This window comes from Tigriopus californicus, chromosome 7 (assembly GCF_007210705.1).
Source record: "Tigriopus californicus strain San Diego chromosome 7, Tcal_SD_v2.1, whole genome shotgun sequence".
Lineage (NCBI taxonomy): Eukaryota > Metazoa > Arthropoda > Copepoda > Harpacticoida > Harpacticidae > Tigriopus > Tigriopus californicus.
Window position 1 is genome coordinate 14,962,627 of NC_081446.1, and position 17,941 is coordinate 14,980,567.

The window sequence follows — 17,941 nt, forward strand, 5'->3', positions numbered from 1 at the left end:
TCAATGTCTTTCTTTTTTTTTTTTTTGAAGACGCCTGTGGGGCAATTACAATGCTCCCAATGGAATTGCTCCCCTCACGTGTCTGCCTCGAGGTGAGCTATACTGTTTGGTCAGACAATAAAAGTGGAAATCGAAAAGGGCGCACACACCCTTAATCAAACTAATCAAGGAGGTGAAAGAACAAACCTGACGAGTCAAATAAAACAGGTCACTGCTCTTTTCCAGCCCCTTCAGATACTGTTGGACAGACAACCGCTCTCATAGCAATGGAAGGAAAGATATCTGTGCCAGTTTATGAGCTATCCTTCATGGGTTCATTTCCCATTCTTTTCGTCATATTAGTGATGGCTCCCTTGGGTTATTGGCAGGAGTGCTAAAACAACCACGGGACGATTGCTAGGACTCCAGGGAGCTGAGGGGGGCATCTCCTACTTGTGGAACATCAGGCGAAGACAAACAGATCAGAGAAGCGCAAAAGTCATGAATGATTCCCTCCGACTGTCCGTTGTTGTGGTGCTGTTGTGGTTGTCGTTATTATTATCATCATTGCCGAAATGCAATTGCACAGGTCTGAACATATCTAGAATAGAGCGAGATGAGTCCTAATCCCTCCCCTCCCCCTCTTTCTCCATATTCCTCGGATTGTTGTTCAATTCGTGTTATAAGTTCCACCACCTTCCTATCCTTGATGGAATCAAGTAATTCCCGCTTGTTCGAGTTCCCCTGGAAAAACAATGGGCATGACGGAACGATATTCCCTCATATACGAATAGGTGGGAAAGGAAGCCATTTTAGCGATGGAATATGGTTGTTGGTACCCTGAGGTTCCATTGCCAGACGAGATACCGGGAGAGGGAAACAAGCGAAGGCGAAACAACAAGCACCGTAAAAAAGCGTCTTTGCTTCCTCTTTTCCTTTCTTTCTTCCTTCAGGGCTAGTCTTTTCTCCAGTCTAAAAGACATGATAAGACATGAACGATCGGCCAAGAATCCTGCGACTCGATTTGTTCCCCGAGTGTGGGAATGAGTGAATTATGGAGATTCTTGCGGCATAATTGCGCAGACCTGGCCGAAGTTTTACTTCCATGCCGTCCATTTGGCAAGCTCGTGAGCGTCGAGCGGAGAAAAAGCTTTGATAGCGAGCTGACTTCTTCCTCCCCCCTCATTCGAAAGCAATTTGACTCTTCGAGCTCGTGCCTGTCTCATTCGCGTTTCTCAACCCCTTTACTTGAAGCATTGTTACGTTCACTCTCAATCCAAGGCAGAGATTAATGGCTCTCAAGTTGATATTTATTTTGAGTGCCCTTGAACTGATCCTTTTTGTGCATTCTTTTTTATGTTCAAACTTATGTTCGGACCACTGAGAATACGACGGGCAAGTAATCGAATTGACTGCTCATGTGCCCTCATGCGGGGCAAGTTGTTGTAGGAGCTGTTATAGTGGTACTAGTAGCAGTATACATGCATATATGCAATTTCGTCCTCATGGACCTCTCTGAGCTGACCCTCCCGATGTTCCCGGTACATCCAGTTATAATCTACTTAGTTATCTATGCATGGATTTCTTTCTCCACTCCGTTTATCTGCGTGCATGTGGAGTTCATCTTGAGATACTAATCTGCTTATCGCCAGTCTTTCCCTCCTTGCTCCGCACTCGCTCTCTCACGCTCAAGTCAGGAATAGGACAAGTAGGAGGTGGAGGAGGAGGAGGAGGAAGAAGAAGGCCGTTTCCTTTTGGCCTTTGATATCTGAGCGTGAGCCGAGAAGCATGGCAATAGTAGTCGCCGCCGTAGTACAAAATTATGTATGCAGAATGGGGAACCATTTTCATCAGGAGCTGGATGGTGGAGGCTGTAGTACTATCCAATTGGATCAGAGAGCCCATATCTGAAGTATAGCAAAGCAGATTCCACCTGTCACGTGTACAGTACACGCGCTTTTTCTGGAAACGTTAATTAACTGGTTCCACCTGCTTGGCAAGGTAATTTCGTTGAGATCTTTTGTCATACATAATCACAAATCTACCCAGGCTTCGTTCAATGAAAAAGCGGTAGAGGAAAGAAGTTGTTCCGGCTGATTTATCCATTCTAAGTGGAAATTTGAGTCCCCATTACTCCATCTCGAGGTCCTACAAAGAAAGCCAGCGAGAGGCTAGAGAGCTTCCTTGTCTGAGAGCTTGTCTTTCTCTCCCGTTCCAAATTCCAAATCTGCCATGCTTGGTACCAAAACTCTCCCAAAGATTAGTTATATCTGTTGCCTGGTTCTCAAAGACATTAGCCATGGCTGACTCAAAGCCGAACGAACTCAACGTCGACAAGTCGCTAGGGAACACTTCCATTTTGTTGGCCTCGTTTCTCTTTAATTCTATTAACGGTCCTTTTCTATTAAGCCTTTTTTCTTTTTTGAGAAAAAAGATTGAGGTTTCCTTTTCGTTGTGTTAAAGGATTGATTCTGGATTACCATGGAAATCAAATGTATAAAAAGAGGCCGATCAGAGGAATATGAGGGGCGCATTCGTTCAATGAATTTGTCCGACAAACTTCGAGAACGCTTGATTTGCAGTTTGACTCGAGGCGATGGAAGAAGTTTGCCGGTTGTCCAGTGGGATTTGTGATGATCTCCAGTTACAAAGTAGTGCCATGGAACAATTTCTCATCGCCCGCCTTCTCCGTTTCAAATATCCGCGTTACCTCTTCGCTATTCGTTCGTAGCTCAAGAGGAAGGCAGGCTGGCTGGCAGCCTTGCTTTGTTCTGCTGTATCTGTTTTCTAGTCTGGTTCCCTAGTGAGCCTGGAATGTCCGATTCCACCTCGGATAGAGTTTGTCGACAAAGATGAAGAGAAGAGAGAGACGGAGACATCCTCGCGCCAAAATGAGGCCAAGTCAAAAAATCTGGTTTAATGTTTCTGATTCTGAAGTCTTGTCAAGTTTGCGGCTCGTCAATGAGCCTTGGGCATTCTACTTTACTTTTGAAGTTGCAAACGTACCGTGTTCTTCGGGAGAAATGAAGTCTCTTGCTGTCTCTCTATCTGTACCGTATCTCTCTCGTGCTCTGGCTCTGGCTCTGGCTCTGATATGAAGGAGAGCGACAGGAAAGTTGATCCGAAACATTTTTTCCCCAAAGCCATATCACTTGCCGAAGTAAGAGGGACTTAAATTGATGGTATAAATCTTCAGATGGCGAAGCTTTGCATTCACCCACCACGGAGCTTTGTAGAGTTTTGTACCATTTTCGAAGACAGCAAGTTTGGTGCGCTCTTAAAATCTCAAAGCTTATAGAGAACCAAGTACTAGATGCGCGTCCCAAAAAGTTTCGTTCTCTCAAGAAATGGCCTTGTTTTCCTTCCTTCCCTTCCTTGGGGGGTGGAGAGAGAAAGAGAGAAAGGGAAAGCGAAAGCGAAAGAGACTCGGTCGAAACTTTATCCATTTAAGTAGGATTAAAAGCCATCAGGATTTTGGCAGAATAATGCTGACAGAAGAAGAATGAGGAAACCCCCTTTCCAACCGACCTCGTTTGATGTCAAAAAATCTGATCTAAAATGCAAATGAGATTTGCGGGAATATGGCAGTTTGAACCTGGTGATCACAGGCACGTGAGCTGTCTGATTGAGGAATGACTTCTCTATTCTTTGAATAAGTGCATTTCCTGGGATTCTTATTCTCCTCTGCCTCTCTGAACATTTTCGTGCGAGATGCTTTCATTTCTCTTGATTGAGTGCCTCTGGGCTTGACAGATCTGGACCATTGGGCCTCCTTACAATATCATTGTATCAACTCTTCAAGTACGTGTACGTTAAAAGTGAACCATAGACTCTCAAGAGCTGCAATTGAACATTACATTATAGGAGTAAATTTCTACTATTTTGTAGACTGATTTCACTGAAAGACGACTTGCCCTACAATATTTATTGCCAATACTCTAGGCTTCTGACCGACCGTGATTATGAATTAATGATCTCAAAGTAACCGCCACCGCATTCTGAAGCGATCCAGTTCTAAAATCATGCTAATTCTATGCCCCACTTGTTCCTTCCAGGTAAGAGAAGTTCTCGAACGCTGACGAGCTCTTGCAGTGTGTATCATTGGAATTTGTTCTAAACGACGAGGCAAACTGAACTTTAAATCCGCCTTCAGTAGAGATCAAAAAGACTACCTGACCCACTCTGTATGGAAGTGAGCCAGCTCTAAGGTTGGCCATTTGGACTCGTTGGTTCGCTTCGGCAGAATTGCTTCTGACTCTTGTACCGGACAGGATCCAAAAGCCTTCCTCTCCTGCTTTTTTGGTCTTAGCTTAGCTTAGATTTGTTTGTTTTTCGAGCCTCCAAAGCTCCGTTGACAGACACAGCAGTGACGGTCAAGTCCAACCAAGATGAGTTCGAGGAAAGAGGAGTCCTGCGGTCCCTTTCGATTACAAGGACTTCGGAAACAGTTGCTCAATTGACTTTCATCTTGGTTGAACACAGAGTGTATCAGTGAAGCTAGACTGAAGACACCCGATACTTTGGTGTTTGATGTAGTTGAAAATGACACTGATGAAAGCTTGAGGTCGACTGGGGAGTTCTAATTATTTGTCCGATATCAAAGAATTAAATCGATGAATCCACCGATGAGCGTGCTTGCTCGCCAAGATGTCAAGTAATTAACTGAGATGGCAAGGGCATGGAAGGGTGCCAAACTATGGCATCGTTAATGAAGAAGCCATGGGTTATGGAGCAGAATCAAGAAGCACCCTGTGACATGAAGATGAGCGTACTCTTATCGTTCCACTTGGTAGGAAACGTATTGTATGAGAAGAAGTAGTCGGCTGCTGATCCAAGTTGGTAGTGGTCCAAGCTGGCACCCAATTTTCCCTCTCATTGATTTCTTATGGACAAGACAAGGAGAAGAGCGAATAAGAAAAGAGGGGGAATAGGATGGAACTAGTCTTGTTTTGCTCCATTTTCCAACTCTGGGTCTTCAGGAAAGGGTACTCACGATGGACCATTGTCGCAACCAGTGAATGTACATACCGTAGATGAGGAGAAGAAGCCAATGACAGCATTTGTGGTTTTAGGAGATTCTAATAATGCGAACGTTATGTTCCTTTTTATTCTCCATCGTGCCCGAATAGCATTCGAAGCCTTGAGCAGAATTATATCTCCTAACGAGAAAATAAAGATCTCCCATTCACGTACCAGTACTCGGGTGTTCCATTCAGGACCACTGTTCTTCCATGTTCAATTGACCATCCAAAGCCCAAGGGCAAGAACTGGGGCTCATAGCCTCCGTATCACTGCCTGACTCACTTGCCTTCTGTCTCTCCTTTGGACTGATTCTAGTGTACGTAGTGACTATTGAATAGTAGACCGATGTTCCACTTCGGAGAGATAATATTATAGGCTCTATAGACAACTGCTAATGCAAAGGCAGCTTAGCCTCCTTGCCTTTGTTCAGCCTCTTTTCTATCGAACAAAAAGTCCCTTCAATTGTTAGCTGATCAGCTCAAGCATGGACCACTGAAGTGTTCACGTTTTTATTATTATTTAAAGGCATAGAAATCGGGGCTTTGAAGCATGATGAACAGCCGTGCGTCGTTCGTTTACTCTGAAAGCAATTTCGCTGCTCGTCTCTTCAATGTTCCATGTCTGTTCCATTCCAAGGAGCTAGATTGGGATCGTTCTGTTCCATGTTCCACCACTCCCTCTTCATTCCGTTTGGTGCGTGGCGCCCTTCTGACTGGAGAAGTCTTTTCTAAAAAATGAAATGAAGGGAACGAAATGGGAACCAGCTCCACCACTAAATTCGATTTATCTCCCAACTAAGTCTTGTTTGACTTACAGGCCAAAGTTTCTTTGCATATTCTTTGAAAGTTATACAGATCAACGAGGGAGCTGATTGAGTAATTCCGGAGAAATAAGATTGTTTACGCAGCCAAGTTGTTAGAATGGGAGACTCGTTAGACTGGATAAGCTTAACGTTTTCACTCTCAATCACAATTTTTGCTCCATCTTACCTTCAGAGTTCGATTGGATTTGAATAGTGTTTCTCAAAGAGATTTAGTCGGCTTGCTTCTCACAGATGTTCCGTTTTGCAAGTGCAAATAATAATCTGAGGGAATTGAAAGTCAGAGATGGTATTGTTGAAAGCCCTGGTCTATCTCGAATAATATGGAATAGGTTCTGTTTGAGACTTCGGAGTTAGACTGGAAGGCAGAGGACCTGGAACAAAGGCATTCTGCATCCCTGTCCGCTATGTTCGTGCTCTCGTCCCTTTTGGCTCGAGGATTTAATTTTTAATTTGGAGCTAGAATTTATAAGACGTAGAGTGCCTGACTGGCGGCCAAGGTGAGTTGTGTTGGCGTGGTCCTGGTTCATCCTCAAAGGAGATGGAACCAACGAGCTCACGAGACGTCTCTAGCATGAATGTACGAGTATGGATGGTGTTCTCAACGGGCGAGAACAATTTGCCAAAAGCAATTCCCGCTCTTGTGAATACATTTTGCACGAAGTTACGCCTGTTTGATATTGCCACTGAGCCCAAGGGCATCCCGACGAGATGTTCCAAATATTCAGGGGTGTCCATGAATGCCCTTCTCTCCTTGAAAGAACACTTCATTTCTGACGATAAGATATTTTGCCCGTGTCAAAATCATTTCAGATAACGAGGCTTGAATTTGAGAAGAAATTCCCCTTTCTTACTTATGGTCCCTTTCCATAGAAAAAAAGGAATAGGGAAGTTGGGAAAAAGAGAACAGAGAGGGCTTTTGGATCATGTGGTGGTGTTTGATATATTGCTCCGTTAGAATGAGTGGTCCGTGTTCCACATTTTCTCTCGTCTGTCGAGTTTTCCTCCAGTTCCAGGTCTACTGCCAAAGGAGGGTATATATAAAAGTAGTTGCCTATTTGAATAGATGTGTGGGTCTGTGTGTGAATATACGTACATAAAAATGTGTGTTCGCCGTCCAAAAGGCTCTCTCACCCTCGATCCGATGCATTGCCCTGTTTCTCTTTTCCGTCAAGCTAAAATAGAATGCAAGGGAGATGGAGGGTTTTCATTTGGCAAATTAGATTCCAAACACGGTCTAAGAGACTCGAGCATTATCCACGACAAATTTATTACTCAAAACAAAAGCGGCTCGACGAGAGGAGGAATAAGGAAGGAAAAGGAAGAGGGGGGGGGATATTCTTCTTGAAAACATGTTTAGACAACCCACGCATGAAGATATGAAGATTTCCGGGAGGGGGTACTCAAGTGGATTAGTTTTTGAATGGACCCCGTCGTCACTCAGTCAAGAAGGAGGTTCCAAACGACGGTCGTCCATCTTGACAATGTCATAAGATAGATTAGCCTATTGAGAAGCAAGCACCACTACCACCACAACTTCCCCAGGCACTACCAGGACAAGAGGCAGATGAGCCTCAATGACAAGTGTGTGCTTGTCATTTTACTAGTCATCCTCGTTATTGTGAACCAATTGTAGCTAGCCATCAAACCAGGTAAACAGTAAAAATGTGTGGAACTCACCTGTGCACTTTCTTCATTTCCAGCAAGTGTATCGGAACCAAGTTGCAGTGTCGTCAGCCCAAGGTGTGAACCCCTCTGTGGCTCAAGGAACCATCAATGTTTCCCAAGCCTCCCTCCTACTCCAACAACAACAGCATTTCCTCGCCCAACACCACCTTGCGTGTAAGTACTGTTTGCTTTCGGTTGATCCAGAGCTCGAAAGATTGCCTTTCCAAACCATTTTAGTAGGATCATTGTAAATTCATTAAATATGAGGGGATCAAGATTTCCTAATGACTTGGTAGGGGCGGATCGACCTTCAGTGTTCCCTTCTCATGGAAAGTTAAAGACCGCGATTGGATCGCTCCGCTTCCTTGGGCCGCATTTTTGGAGAATTTCCTCGAAAAAGAGCAAATCCCCTTTTTTGTGTGTGCCACGTGAAAGTTAGAACGTCACTTTAATTGAACGACGAATCTTGTGGATCTGCGGCATGAAGCTGGGTGAGATTTGGATCCAAGTCGGGCTATTTATCAGAAGTGAGTCCTTCGGCCGAGCAAATGCCTCCCGAAAAAAAGTAAGGTCTTTCAATTTGGACTCTTGTCAAGCAGTTTCTTTGTGCCAAGGGAACAAGATAAGAATCAGGTGAGCTTTGGAAGCCCAGCTGCGTGCTTCTTAGCCCACATTTGAGAGCCCGGACAACCTTGATAATAATGGTGGAGCGGGTTGGTTCGCGAGTCCAAAGAAAATGTGGAACAACGGTTTGTTCTCGAGATAAAGTAGGGCAAGTTCAAGATTGAACCGAGATTGTTATACATTTACCTCGAAGCTGTTTACACGAAGCTCAAGATGAAGCCCCTCTCTTGACAGAGGAGATTGATTAAATGTTGGGACGTGTTTGGAAAAGACGTAGGGAAAGTCTTCCTCCCCCCCTAAATTGGATCACTCGAGATTTGTCCATTGCTCTCAATTGGGCAAAGGCCGTGGGCGCACATTTTTGTATGAAATGATAAGTTGCTGAACTGGAGTTATGCTAACCAATTTCCGAAAACAAGAAAAATGGAGGCTTCTCATCGGTGAAACAATCTCTAAATATCAATACACGCTTCGAAAACTGACATTAATATCCTTGTTTTTCAAGCACTGAAGCGTCTTTTGAAGTTGGCTCGCTTCTCTAGATTCAAGATTTGCTGTCAAGTGATTCGTTGAAATGAGGTTGATGTCTCGGAATGAAATAAGACGGGCTACGTTTGCCCGTGGCAAGGCTTGCATCTCTGGGGATCACGTTCCACTTGGACAGCACCTTCTTTAGGGGTTGAAAAAAATGGCCCACTTCCCTCGCAGAGCAACGTGTTTGAAATTTTTATGAGCTTCATTTAAGGACCTTTTTTCTGCTCGAGCTCTTCGTATTTTTGGAGTCCCTCCTTGGTTGCACGTCTTCTCTCAGGGTTTCAACCCGTTTCACCGCATTTATCTCGTCTTGACTCTCACTTTCCCCTGTCTTATTCAACTTGACATGTTTTCTTCACCCAACTCGAGTACATCTTGATAAAGCATTTCCTCTTTTTTGAGGGAAAGGCATTGATGGCATCCAAATTTGGGCCATTCCAACGCCAGTCCCAATTGGTGAATTTGTAATTTGTTCTTTTTCTTCACACCCCTTAAGAAGTCCTGAAAGAGTGAAGAGCGAACTAGTTAAGAAAGGACTTGTACTTCTAATTGGCGCTCCCCTTTTTCACGAGACTCCCGTGAAATCCCATGGCGAGAATGCATTTTTAGAATTCTCTTTCAATTGGCGCCCGGGAAAGGACTTTGGGGAGCCCCTCTCTGTGCTCCTCTGGGAAGCCAGAGGTCCTTTTCCCAACTTTATTTTATTTTCCTTAGATGTCAGCTCGATTGGGACAAATGTAGGCCGTGGGTCTAAGTTTCCGGTTTTTCCTCTTCCAAGTTTCGAAGTGTTATATTGGCAAAAGTAACCTGAAACTCGAGGTCAACGAAGGAAGTTCATTGAGCAAAGCGGGCTCGCTCGTTCGCAAGTTCCAAAGTCCCGTCTTCCATCATTTGTCATGATTTCTCGGGTCCTGATCCATGAGCGTTCGTGTGTGTTCCAGATGCTTGTTAACAAATCCCCCTTAGGCTTGTTGCGAATGGTTTTCGCATGCTAATTGAGAACCACTTTCTTTCCCCGAGGGGGAAATAACGAACACATGACAACCCGGACTTTTGGGATTTGAATCTCATCGGTAATGAGCCGGGTTCTCGTTCTAATCTCGACCCCAGCCTCGTACGTTGTTCCGAACGGGAAATTGGTCTTCACCACTGGTACCTTTGCCTCCCATTAAAAGAGAGAGGACTTTATCTTTGGAAGGGCTTAGTTAGAGCTTAAAGAAAAGAAGCGCACCCAAAGCTTGAGTCGAAAACGAGCGATTAAGGACATTAAACTTAATTCATGGCCAAGGAAGAAGGCATGCCGTGTAGTGAACGCTACCCATTCTGGATGACACGAGGCTCTCTTTGGGAGCACCTTGTCTGGCAAAGAGAAAAGAGGAGAGGATGCTAAGTAATCTTGGCCACTCCATCGTATCAGCTCCTTAGAATTCAGGCTTGGAATAGGAAAACTTCATGAATTTCTAATCATGTACATTTCCACGTTTACAGCCTTGGCCGGAAATAATGGCGGTGCGGGCAATGCGGGTGGCTTTCCAAATGGTGCAGCTGCCGCTGCCCAGTACCTTATCAACCCACAGGAGCAGTATCTGGCAGCCACGGGACACCAAGCACTATTGCCAGGTAAGTTATGATTTCCCTGTTCCACCATTGCAGCTAGGATCCATTGCTTTTGGTCAACTCCACATTGGTGGACAGACCATTCATTTCTCTTCCCTGGCAACGATTTTTTTGGAGCCATTAAGGAACGAGGAAGAAATGGGAACGCTCATTAGGGTGTTTCAAGGCTTCTTTTTTGCTTACACATTCGACCCCTCAGGAATGAATCAAGTCTTATTTTGGACGTGCCCTCCATATCGTTCCACACGGTCCTTGGTTCACGCTCTCTCCTCCTCCTCCTCCGCTTCCTCCTCTTAGGTCTTAATGATCCTTTGCATGTCTCTGAAACAAAGGAAATCCATATTTGCCTCTTGCTCGCCCACATTTATCATGTTCCAAACAGGCGCGTGGAATTATTGGAACAAAGGGTAGAACTCCGAGGTTCCTTCCTCTTGTATCTAAATTCACAAGGGATCCATTCAGTTGAACCCCTTGATGCACTTTTATTCCCGCTCTCCTAGGAAGGAGGAATTAAGTTCGAATGAGGAAGATAGGCCTGGAGCCAATATTGAACCTCAAAAGCTGCCGATATTGCGGTAGACACTGAGCAGTAACTAGACCTTGATTAGATGACTTGGGAGAGGGTCTCTTTGGTGTTGTCTTACAAGTAACTCCGCCATCGTCTCATCCCACGTTCTTCTCTGATTGAGGCCGTTTTGTGCGAAAATGAGAGCCCGTTTTGGCAGTCATATGCAACTTTGAGCCTCTCATAAATTAGAGCAACCAGTTCTTATGTTCATACGTGTTCCTTCCAAGGTTGGCCTCCGAACTATCGTAGTGTGAGTAGTGAAAGCAAATGGGCCAATTACTAATGTGTCTTCAGAGGTATCCGTGGAGGTACGTTGCGGGTCCTAAAGTAGGACAAGGATCTCTCAAGGACCTCTGAACAAGCAACGAGTGAGTAAGCACAGCTTGAGTGACTTCATTGGGACACATCTTGTTACATTTGATTCAGATGTTGGCGTATGTGCCAAAAATCACGACATAATTAGCTCCCTTTAGATATGATAAGTTTGAGGATTGATTCCTCTTTTCTAGTAGACAGTTCATGCCGGATGAAAAGTCATGGAAGCCAGCCATTTGAGCCCGTGTTTCGTGTGGTGTTTTCGATCTCTCTCGGTTCCTTTTCCTCTCTATAATATCGAGAAACTCGGTCCAATATCGGGATTGGCAATCATCAGCATTATTATCATCGATCCTTGTCGGGTAGTCCATGCAAAGCTCCGAGGAGGGGTTTTTTACCCTTATGCATGAGAGAGTTTCGACAATACAATATAATTCGTGGAAGCGATTTCTTAAATGGTATTCATATCCTTTTTCAAAACGGAGCGGGAGCGTTCAAGCAGCATTTTTCGATGAAGTCCACACACCAAATGTCTATCTGGATCGGATGTCGAGGTGTCGACTCTTTGTGCCTGCAAAGAAGCTAGTGAGTTTCGAGTTCCAAGAAAAGCTATTGGACCCAATGGTTGGTTGGATAAATGGTTGGTAAGCACCAGGTCGAATAACTTGAAATCCCACAAGTGGAGAAGAGGCGAGAGAGAGATGAAAAAGAAGGAGACCGTCTCCAATCTTGATGACTTTGCATTGTTTCTTCAAGGCTCTCCAAAGAAAGAAAAAGTCACAAGCTGGCAAAGGTCCTCTTTTTCTTGAGCAATCCAGATTGAGCGAAACAGTAGCAAAAAAGCACGATCCCCCTCCCAAGAAAGCGTGGGGTTATGGAACAAGTCCATTCGATGCTGAAGGTTGGCTACCTTCAGACTCTAGCTCTCAAGTTGACACGGTTCTTGGCACTCTGTCAGACCTTCGAATATTGTTCCTATTCCACTCCAAGGGAAGCAGGAATGCCAAAATCCTTCTCCTGACACCTGGCAACCACACCACCCGGTAGTTGTGGTTTTTAGTTACAAGTTTGACATCCACAGTGACACATTTCACAAGTTGCGAGGGTTCACTCCATTCACGAAATGTGGCACATTCATGATGTGACGAATAATGAAAGGTCCACCTTCTCTTTAGCTTGAACGCTCTCACGGCCAGATATGCCAGTAGTGAGGCTAAGATGAGAAGATGAGGACCTTCCATTATGCGTGTATTCACCCCTCCCTTGTGTCCGGAGATCATGTCGCGAGCCTCTCTCATTTTTCTCGTCCCTTTTGTACGTTCCAGGCCAAGGTGGAGCCAACGGTCTCTCCGTCCTTCCTATTCCGTATCCATATGCAGGCATCCCATGGGGGGCGATTTACCCTGCTGGGTTGATACAGCAACACCAACAACAGCAGCAACAACAACAACAACAGCAGCAGCAGCAGCAACAAAATGGATCGGTCTCTAACGGAGTGTCGCGACGACCGGGCTCACCTTCTGGAACCAATGGGTCCGGTACGCCAGGTCCCCCGGATTTGCCCAATGGTCAAACGTCATTCCAGGTATTTATCCGAAACTGTGTGTAAAATCAAACCTGATCAGCAAAAATACTGAAACGTGGCGAATCATTTTCCAGGTCTTCCCAACCTACATTGATCCGACAAGTGGAGCCATGGTTCGAATGGCGGGACCCACCGGCGCCGGCCAAGTACCCCCCGGACTAAGGTTAATTGGCCCGGCTGCGGGCGGGACTCCGTTACTCATCAATGGAGCTCAAGGCCTACCCGGAGCGGCCCAGCTCAATCTTCAGCAACAGAACTCCCTTGGATATGGAGGCAATAATTCGCTCGGATCACCCTCCGTGAACTCGCTCTCTGGATTTTCCGCCGGACGCCGCGACTCCATGGACCGCCAATCCCAATCTGCCTTCTCACCCTCGCTCATTGAACAGTACACCAAGAACAAGGCTGCCGGCTGGCCTTCGTACGGTCTGGGAGCAGTGACTGGCCTGGGCTTGGGCTCCGGGGGTTCGCTCACCCCGCCCCCAAGCTCACTCGCAGGTGCCGCCCTCAACTTGTTTGGGAACCGATTTGCCGGAGCCGCAGGAGCGAACGATCGCAATTTCCCCATCAACGCCCGAAACGGCGTGTTTGGTGGGATGAACTTGTTCGGATCGTCTCAGAATCTCTTCCCCAACCCTAATCACAAGGCCAGGAACAACAGTATTGACAAGGCAGCGGCCAATCGGAGCAGACTCTTGGAGGAATTCCGGTAAATTGCCAATTATATGTTTAGTTTCTTCTTGGTTACTGAACAAATCCGTGGTGAACATTCTGGAAACTGTGTGTCCGTAGAACACGTGATCGGGATCCAATTTATAGGACCAGGAGAGCCGTTATTAACAATTCATGTGATGGCAATCTGACATGGATTGGAAAAAGAGGGCACGGAACTTTTGGATCGTGTCTCCTCGTAGCAGCATTGGCTCCACGTTGTTTTATCATCCCAAGAGGAAGTAGAAGAAAATGGGGAATATGGCGAGGGTCAACAATGTTTTTACATTTGGGCAATTTATGACCTCTTTCGATGTGGGAAAGAAAAAGGAAAAGTTCATCGTTCCCTCTTCTTCATTGAATGAGGAAAGAAGAAGTCACGAAGAGAGAAAGATTTTGTAACAATAAAAAACTTTTCCTCGCCCTCCCTCCCCAAGCCGAATGTGCTTGGAAACAGGTGAGGGCACCAGATTGTCGCAAGATCTTGGCCAGCAGCCTTATTCCAAGGCATCTGGCCGCTCTCGAGTCCGATTGCATTGTCCTCTCCATCTCCTGTTCATCAAAAAGTTGGGAGGAGGCTTCCATCAATTTGGACATTAGTCGTGCTTCTGACATGAAAAATAACGTGCATGCAGGATGAAAGCCAAACAACCTTCTTCTTCACCAAGATTAACGAAAGCTCTTCTTCCATTACAGGAATAGTCGCTTCCCATACATGAGCCTCTCGGATATTGCCGGGCATGTGGTCGAGTTTTCGCAAGACCAACACGGTTCCAGGTTCATTCAGCAAAAGTTGGAGCGTGCCACGCCCCAAGAAAAGCAATTGGTCTTTCAAGAAATTCAAGGCTCGGCCCATTCGCTCATGACCGATGTGTTTGGAAATTATGTCATCCAGAAGTTCTTCGAGTATGGAACGCCCGAACAAAAGACGGCATTAGTCTTGAAGGTGAGTGTGCGCTCTTACCATCCTCGTCGGATTAAAATCAGCGATACATTTCCTTTGCTCACCAATGTTTTCCGAGCCACAATGACGAAGCAAATGAATCTGAGCGTAGATGGAAAGTGAAAGCGGGAGAGGTATTGGTCCGATTGGAACTAGCCGAGATGACAGACAAGTGTAATGAGGAGAAACTCATTTAGAATCGGAGCAAGAACAATCAGCATTGGCCTTCACTCGAATACGTCCATTAAAGCTATAGAGACCTCGACGAGAATGAACGCCAATAACGATGTCGGGCAAAGACCATGCTACTCGAAAGCGAGCGATCCTTGCTTCTTGCCTTGTTCCAAGAAGGCCCCCGAACTATTAACCAGCGTTCATTTCTTGTTTCTGCTTTTTCCCCCACAGTTGCGTAACCAAGTGCAGCCACTAGCCCTTCAAATGTACGGTTGTCGAGTGATTCAAAAAGCCCTGGAGAGCATTCCACTGGAACAACAACAACTCATCATCGAAGAGCTCGAAGGCAACGTCCTGAAGTGTGTCAAGGATCAGAATGGCAACCACGTGGTCCAGAAATGTATCGAATGCGTTGAGCCCACACATTTGCAATTCATCATCAACGCATTCAGCAAACAAGTAAGTCGCGAGTTGAGGCCAGAAACCTTCCCATAAAGGAGGGAGGGGAGAAACAAAATAAGGAAGAAAGGAAAGATGGAAGGGTCTATTTTCGTTTTGATGCGATACAGTCTCACAGTGATCCGAGGAAGAAACTTTGAGGCCTGGAAAATGTGTTGTTGAACTTTCGAACTTTCTGGCACTCAAGAGTCCCAATGCTCGACTCTCTTATCTCCTGGCGACACCCGAAAGAGTGGGCAAATAGCAAACGGGATCTTTGAGCAGCCAGAAGTTTCGTTTCTCTCCAGTTGTCATGTGATTTCACCTCGGGAAGTGTCTGTCCAACTCCAACTGAATTGGAACATTGGATCACCCCTCTGTCTATCCGTTTTCTGTAGGTCTTCAGCCTGTCAACTCATCCGTACGGATGTCGCGTGATCCAGAGGATCCTGGAGCACTGCATTCCCGAGCAAACTAACGCCATCCTCGAGGAGCTTCACTCGAACACGGAGAACCTCCTCCAGGATCAATACGGCAACTATGTCATCCAACATGTTCTCGAACATGGCAAATTGGTGAGTTGGTAAGATTTACAATTCTGTTGAGCATTTGAGCTAATTGTCCTGGGATACTGGTCTTCTAGGAGGACAAGGCCCAAATCGTGAACACGGTCAAAGGCAAGGTGTTACTCCTATCTCAGCACAAGTTCGCTTCCAATGTCGTGGAGAAGTGCGTCCAATTCGCCACCAGAGCCGACCGAGTCGTGCTCATCGATGAAGTCTGCAATGTCAATGTCGCTGATGGGTAAGATCTCGTCTTATCTTCAACAATCAGGATGCTTGTCGATAAGCTACTGTATTCTAAATCCTTATTATGGGATTAACAGAATTGTCAATGAGGGAAAAATGCTTAAATCTCGCACTTGTGTGAATCTTTTAGCGCCCAGTGCCCGCTTCACATCATGATGAAGGACCAGTACGCCAATTATGTGGTCCAGAAGATGATCGATGTGGCGGAACCCCCTCAGAGGAAGATCCTCATGCACAAGATCCGCCCTCATTGCTCCACCCTCAGGAAATACACTTATGGCAAGCACATCCTGGCCAAATTGGAGCGCTACTTCCTCAAGAACAACACAGATCTCGGTCCCATCGGACCTCCAGGTGAGACAGACGCCCGATCGCAAGAGTGTGACCTCTAGTGAGGATCGATCCCGTTAGAATTTTTATGAATTATGATATAATGAACCCCATAAGTAATATCATCGTATATTAGGCGTGGCTGTGGGCTCGCCGATTGTGGGCGAATTGCAAGTGATACAAGCAGCGGCAGCTGCAGCTACTTTGGCAGCTACTTCATTAGGTACGTGTTGAACAATCCATTGGGGGGACCAGCCGCTACTCACTTGCGTTTTATTCGTTTGTTAATAAGTTTTATATTGAATTATTGATTGCATAACATGAATGTGGCTTTTTCCCATGTTATTTCTGTATACATAGTCGGGAAGTGAAAGGATGAGTGGGTGGAAGATTAGGAAAAAAGATAAAACATACGAGAGTGTCTTGATTTGAGTGCATTGTAAAAATAAATGCGTGCGTGTGAGTATGTCGATAAAGTTATCTGAATGTAAATACTCAGTATTATCTTTTAGGTTAATTGCCCACAAACCTATTTGTACATAAAATCATGATAAGTGATAAGGATTACTTTTAATAATGTTTCAGATAAGGACATTCTTTTTCCAGGAACCTTGTGAAGGATCCCCACAGAGATCCTGCGTTGTGGGAATAACAACGGCAGCCGCCATCACTACCACAACAACAGCAACAAACTGACTACGCATCCTTTTTTTCACCAATAATTGAATAATGTTCGTGTAACATTTGAGTTCTACATCCTCCTCCAGGCCACTAAAAAGTGGGTACCTTTTGCCCAAGTTGTGTTAGACTGTCACAAGCCCAAGTCTTAGTTTTTAAAACCGCGCACCCCGCTCCCCTCCCATTTGCGACAATCTCGAGTAACGTTTCAAAACACGCTAAGAATCATCGAACGATATCAGCTCCATCTCTGACCCCTTTTTCCCAAAGTTATTTTCAACTTTCATTATGTGCTGTTGCTCAACAAATGAAGCGAATGTTCTAGCCATGATTATTTTGAGGGTGTAAAGAGGTCACTAATCAATATCTCATGCAACTGATGCTGCTGCAATCTCTTTTGAATTCCCTGTCATCGTAATCCTTAATATCATTATTATTATTCCAATTCCTATTTTTATGACTCCTAGTAATCATTATTATTCACGCGCACATTCATCTTTGTATCCGAAGATGGAACAGAAGGACGACGTCAACGGGTTTTAAACAGAAAATGTTAAGATAGAAACCATTCTGCAGGTTTGGTTTTCCGGATCTTTCTCTCTCTCCGACCCTCAAGCATTACCATCCATTCTTGTACAGAAATCTATCTAGGGTTGTCAGTTAAGTTTATTTATTTGCAAGAAAAGCTCTATTTTTACATAAAACTTCAACTACAATCCTCATCCTTCTCCCTCTTTAAGAAAAGAAGAAAAAGCAAACACTAATAGCCTGTACTTGTACATTTGAGTAGCCCTTAAGCCAAAGCCCACCAATGCCATCTATGAAACTGATTCATACAGCCAAAATCTTCCGCCCAAGAAAAGAAGTTACTGACACGCGTAATGTTGTCGTAACTAATACAGCCTCTGAGAAGAAATCATCAAACCCTGTACACACACTCTGTACATACTACTACTCGTAGATGCAGAGAGATGATCCAAATTGGAGGAGCAGAACTGGTTTCTATCAACTTTTCAGAGGACACATCTGAATCGCGCCCAAAATTTGCGTCTCAGGATGCCCCCTTGTGGAACCCCCTGTTCTAAAAGCAGCAGAAAACGCGTCCTTCTACCCTTCCCACCCCAAC

The 17,941-nt window shown here is 45.2% G+C and overlaps 1 protein-coding gene across 3 annotated transcripts in view; it reads left to right on the forward strand.

The window, feature by feature from the left end:
* The window catches only part of LOC131884356 (pumilio homolog 2-like), a 37,520-nt gene extending 20,254 nt beyond the window's left edge, over positions 1-17,266 (forward strand). For 2 of the 3 annotated variants that reach the window (XM_059232107.1, XM_059232105.1), the window contains exons 2-12: positions 7,525-7,663; positions 10,136-10,267; positions 12,473-12,732; positions 12,807-13,441; positions 14,140-14,389; positions 14,792-15,019; positions 15,397-15,573; positions 15,642-15,802; positions 15,938-16,161; positions 16,274-16,360; positions 16,744-17,266. In XM_059232107.1, coding sequence (XP_059088090.1) covers positions 7,525-7,663; positions 10,136-10,267; positions 12,473-12,732; positions 12,807-13,441; positions 14,140-14,389; positions 14,792-15,019; positions 15,397-15,573; positions 15,642-15,802; positions 15,938-16,161; positions 16,274-16,360; positions 16,744-16,754 — 2,304 coding nt within the window. In that variant the 3' untranslated portion in view covers positions 16,755-17,266. The remainder of the gene's footprint in view (positions 1-7,524; positions 7,664-10,135; positions 10,268-12,472; positions 12,733-12,806; positions 13,442-14,139; positions 14,390-14,791; positions 15,020-15,396; positions 15,574-15,641; positions 15,803-15,937; positions 16,162-16,273; positions 16,361-16,743) is intronic. The other variant, XM_059232106.1, reaches the window with a different exon arrangement.
* Positions 17,267-17,941: the final 675 nt, after the last annotated feature.